Raw genomic sequence first — 3,952 nt, forward strand, 5'->3', positions numbered from 1 at the left:
TACCAACAAGCATTAAGACAAGAGTAAAGTCCACTGACATTTCAATACTGGAGAAATTACACTCGGTGAGCATAAACAAAGTTTAGAAAATGTTTATAGGATTTTAAATTCTGCATGTTAGTAAAACAACTGGCCCAATAAGCCTATCCGAGAGAATTCTAACACTACACCTCATCACAGTGTTTTCCATACCCATTAGAAAGATGCCACATCACTAATGACTGCTTCAGTCCCTTCGAGTTCTGGAAGTGAATTCAATGACAAAACATCTTAAAATAAGCTTAACCTCCAATTTCCATAAAGCCATTTAAGAAGTAAAAGCTGCTTCCTAGAACCCAAATCTGCAAGGCGTGGGTGAGAAGCATCCAAAGTAGAAGCAGGTTATTATACAAATGTTCCATAGTTATGGCTTGTTATGCAACGATACACATTAAGGAGGCTTTCTCTATGCCCACCAGTGTCTCTTAATAACATCAGAACCCACTAAGACTTTCATTCTCCACCTATTAACTCTTCTTTCTCCATGTCAAAATAAAAACTAACACCCAAGCAAGGTAGGCAATGAGGCAGACAAGCACTGCCAAGCACAGCCATCAACCCCAGGGTCTGCAATTCCCATTCAGATTGACTTCCATCCCTTCCCATTTACATCAGCACAGTCAATTTACATAGAGCAGGGGCCCTCAACCTGTGGGTCGTGACCCCTCCCACAGGGGTCGCATATCAGATACTACAATTCATAACAGCAGCAAAATTACAGTTATGAGGCCGGGCGGTGGTGGCGCACACCTTTAATCCCAGCACTCAGGAGGCAGAGGCAGGCGGATCTCTGTGAGTTCGAGGCCAGCCTGGTCTACTGAGCGAGATCCAGGAAAGGCACAAAGCTACACAGAGAAACCCTGTCTTGGAAAAACAAAAAACAAAAACAAAAACAAAAAATTACAGTTATGAAGGAGCAAAGAAATAATTTTATGGTTGGAGGTCACGACACCATGAGGAACTGTATTAAAGGGTCGCAGCATTAGGAAGGTTGAGAGCCACTGACAGAGCCAGGAAGGAGCCTACTTAACAATGGCTCCTGTAGGTGTCCTTTTTAAGTATCACGGTCAACTCTGGAACATATCCCCTGTGAGACCATTCTTTGACCTTAAATAGTAGGTAGATTAACACCCACCTGCCCCACCCCCATATCAGCAGTTTCATGTGGATAACACATGCTAGGTGTTCCAAAGGCTCAAATTTTAGTAAAAGCTTTACCTGGACATTATTAGTATACAATTTCTAATTTCCTTCTTTTAATCATTTATTTATTTTATGTGCATTGGTGTTTTGCCTGTGTCTATGTCTGTGTGAGGGTCCTCTGGAACTGGAGTTACATGTGAGCTGCCACGTGAGTGATGGGAATTGAACCTGGGTCCTCTGGAAAAGCAGTCAGTGCTCTTAACTGCTAAGGCATCTCTCCAGCCCCAATTTCCAATTTCTTTAAAGGGAAAAATTCTGTTCAACAATACACAGAATGGTTACTTAATTACCAAGGTTTGGTGAGAATAAATTAAGATTTATGAGAAGTCTTGTTTTGGGAACTTCGAGTCAAATCCAACAGTAAGGACCTGGGAATGTAGCTCAGTGCCAATATTCGTGTAGGAGACCCTGGACTTGAATCTCTGGACACACACACACCAAAATCCAATATTAACAGAGATTATTTTTGCTTTCATTTCCTGTGTTAATTGGCATTTCATCTGCATATCGATGCAAAAATCCGAAAAGACATTAAAACTCTTCAAGGAGCCAGGTGTGATAGCACACACAGGCACTCCCAGCACACCAGAGACAGGGGTATCTGATGAGGGTTCAGGGCCACCCTGGGCCGCACAGCCAAGTACTGCGCCACTCAGAGCCAGAGTGAGACCCAGTCAAAAAAGAAGTTATTAAATATGCAAATATTTGAAGAACAAATGGGAAGCAGGAAGTATTGGGGGGAGGGGACCCTACTAGTACAAGTAACTGTCCCTGAGGACGCACGGACAGCTCCTAGGAAGGCTTCCTGCTGAAAATCCTAATCGTAATTATGCTTCAGTTTTGAGTCCGCTACCTTTTGAACCAGATTCTAGAGGGAAGAAAGGATGAAAAGACTGATTCCCTGGAATATCCCAAGCAGGTTAGTTGAGCACGCCAGCTTCTACGCAGATCTATCTTTTGAAAGCCTGAGGAAAAACAACATTCACAAAATCACCTGCTAAAATTTATAATTTCACATTCAAAAGCACTACCTACCAAATTTCAGCTACCTGTCCCGAAAAGCAGGCTTCCGATGTGTTATTATATTAAGTTACAGCCCAGTCATGGTTTAAAAAAAAAAAAGCAAAAAGCCTTGTTGCTGAGCTATAACCACAGAAAACCTCCAATTATCCTTGATGAACGGCGGAGGAGGGGTGGTGCAAAAAACACCTGGATATATTAAATCCTCGGGCGATTATTATTTAAAAAGAATGTTGGATTAATTCAAGCTTCTCCCTCCTTACAAGACAAAGTTCGTTTAAGATCTGCTGGCCATGGCCATTCGCTAATAAAAAGGCTAACAAGCAGATGACTGGCCAAAAAAAAAAAGGTAAATAAAGCCAACTGAATTATCAGCACTCCAGTTGGTTCTGCCCCCGCGCACCCCTCCCCTGCCACTGCTGTTATCAACCCATCAAACTGAGTTTAGCTTCCTGAAAGTGAATACCCCAATACCCCTTCCTCACCCTCCCCACCCCCCAAGATCCCCCATGACTTCTCTATTTCCAAACCAAAAACGTCCTCAAAGCGTCCTAACGATGCTTTCTGAAAATGAAGTTTAAGCACCTGACAATTATTACATTCAAACTGAACGAAGCCGAGATCCCACGATTTCGGTTCAAATCTGCTAGGGACTGAACTTCCTTTTTCTCCCCGCGGGTCCTCCCAGCCCTTCCGCGCGCCAAGGTCGCCACTCGGGGCCTGCTGTGACATCACGGTCTCTCTGGGTAGAGCCTTGACATCACAGGCACCCCGGAGCCTGGGCACTGTGACCTCACCGCCGCAGGCTCACACGCCAGGGCCCCCGGGGGAGGGTGGAGGAGACGCGCCGCTCACCTGCGCTGGGATCGCCCCCCCCTACCCCCGCCCAGACCCCGCGCCCCGCACACCGCTCACCGGAGGCGGCCTAGCTCGGGTCCTCCGCCTCGGGGGCCCAGGGACCCACCGGGCGCACGACCTCCGGGCCAGGCCGCGAGGACGGCGCCCGGGAGGACGCGGCGGCGGCGGCGGCGGCAGCACCCCGAGCGCGGCGACCCGCGGGTCCCCGCCCCCAAGGCCCGGCCCCGCCGCGGGGAGCAGCGGGAGCCGCCACGGTGTCCGCCCGCCTCGCGCCCCTGCCTCCCCGCCCGGCCCACCTGTGCTTCTGCCCGGCCGGGGCCTGGCCCGGGGCTGCGGCAGCCCGATGCGGCGGCGGCGGCAGGCCTGACTCGCTCCCCAAGACTGAGGCGGACCAGGAGCTCAGCGCGGTGCGGCGGAGCCCAACGCTCGCCCCGAAACCCATTTGTTTGGCTAAACCGGCGTGACATCACGCGCCGGCCCAATCGACGGTTGCCCGGGGGCGGGGCCGCGGAGCCTGCGTGCGCCGGCGCCCCCTGCCGGGGGCCGCGAGCGCTGCGGAGAGAGGTGGAAGGCGCCGGGAAGAAGCGCCTGCGAGCCCCCCCAAGTGGTGGAGATGGGGGGAAGCTCCAGTGCGACCGCGGGGCAAGGACCCTAACCCTAGAGCAAGGCTAGAGTGACAAGTTGATTAGCGCTCCCAGGTGGTCCAGAAGTCATATGCTTGACACTGTTAGATAGCCAACATACCTGGGTCCTAACCTCGGGTCCGCCACGAGCTTACACGGTTTTTATTTCCGAGTTCAAGTGTGTAAAACCAACCACTCAGCAAACCCAA

At 50.3% G+C, this 3,952-nt stretch overlaps 1 protein-coding gene across 4 annotated transcripts in view; it reads right to left on the minus strand.

Moving 5' to 3' along the window:
* The window catches only part of Fbxo34 (F-box protein 34), a 69,800-nt gene extending 66,194 nt beyond the window's left edge, over positions 1 to 3,606 (minus strand). The window contains exon 1 of one of the 4 annotated variants that reach the window (XM_059273736.1): positions 3,417 to 3,606. In XM_059273736.1, the coding sequence (XP_059129719.1) occupies positions 3,417 to 3,562 (146 nt within the window). In that variant the 5' untranslated portion in view covers positions 3,563 to 3,606. Of the gene's footprint in view, positions 1 to 2,847; positions 2,994 to 3,177; positions 3,256 to 3,416 lie in introns of those variants that run through there. The other 3 variants (XM_059273740.1, XM_059273738.1, XM_059273739.1) reach the window with 3 other exon arrangements.
* Positions 3,607 to 3,952: the final 346 nt, after the last annotated feature.

The sequence above is a fragment of the Peromyscus eremicus genome, chromosome 9 (genome assembly GCF_949786415.1).
Source record: "Peromyscus eremicus chromosome 9, PerEre_H2_v1, whole genome shotgun sequence".
Classification (NCBI taxonomy): domain Eukaryota; kingdom Metazoa; phylum Chordata; class Mammalia; order Rodentia; family Cricetidae; genus Peromyscus; species Peromyscus eremicus.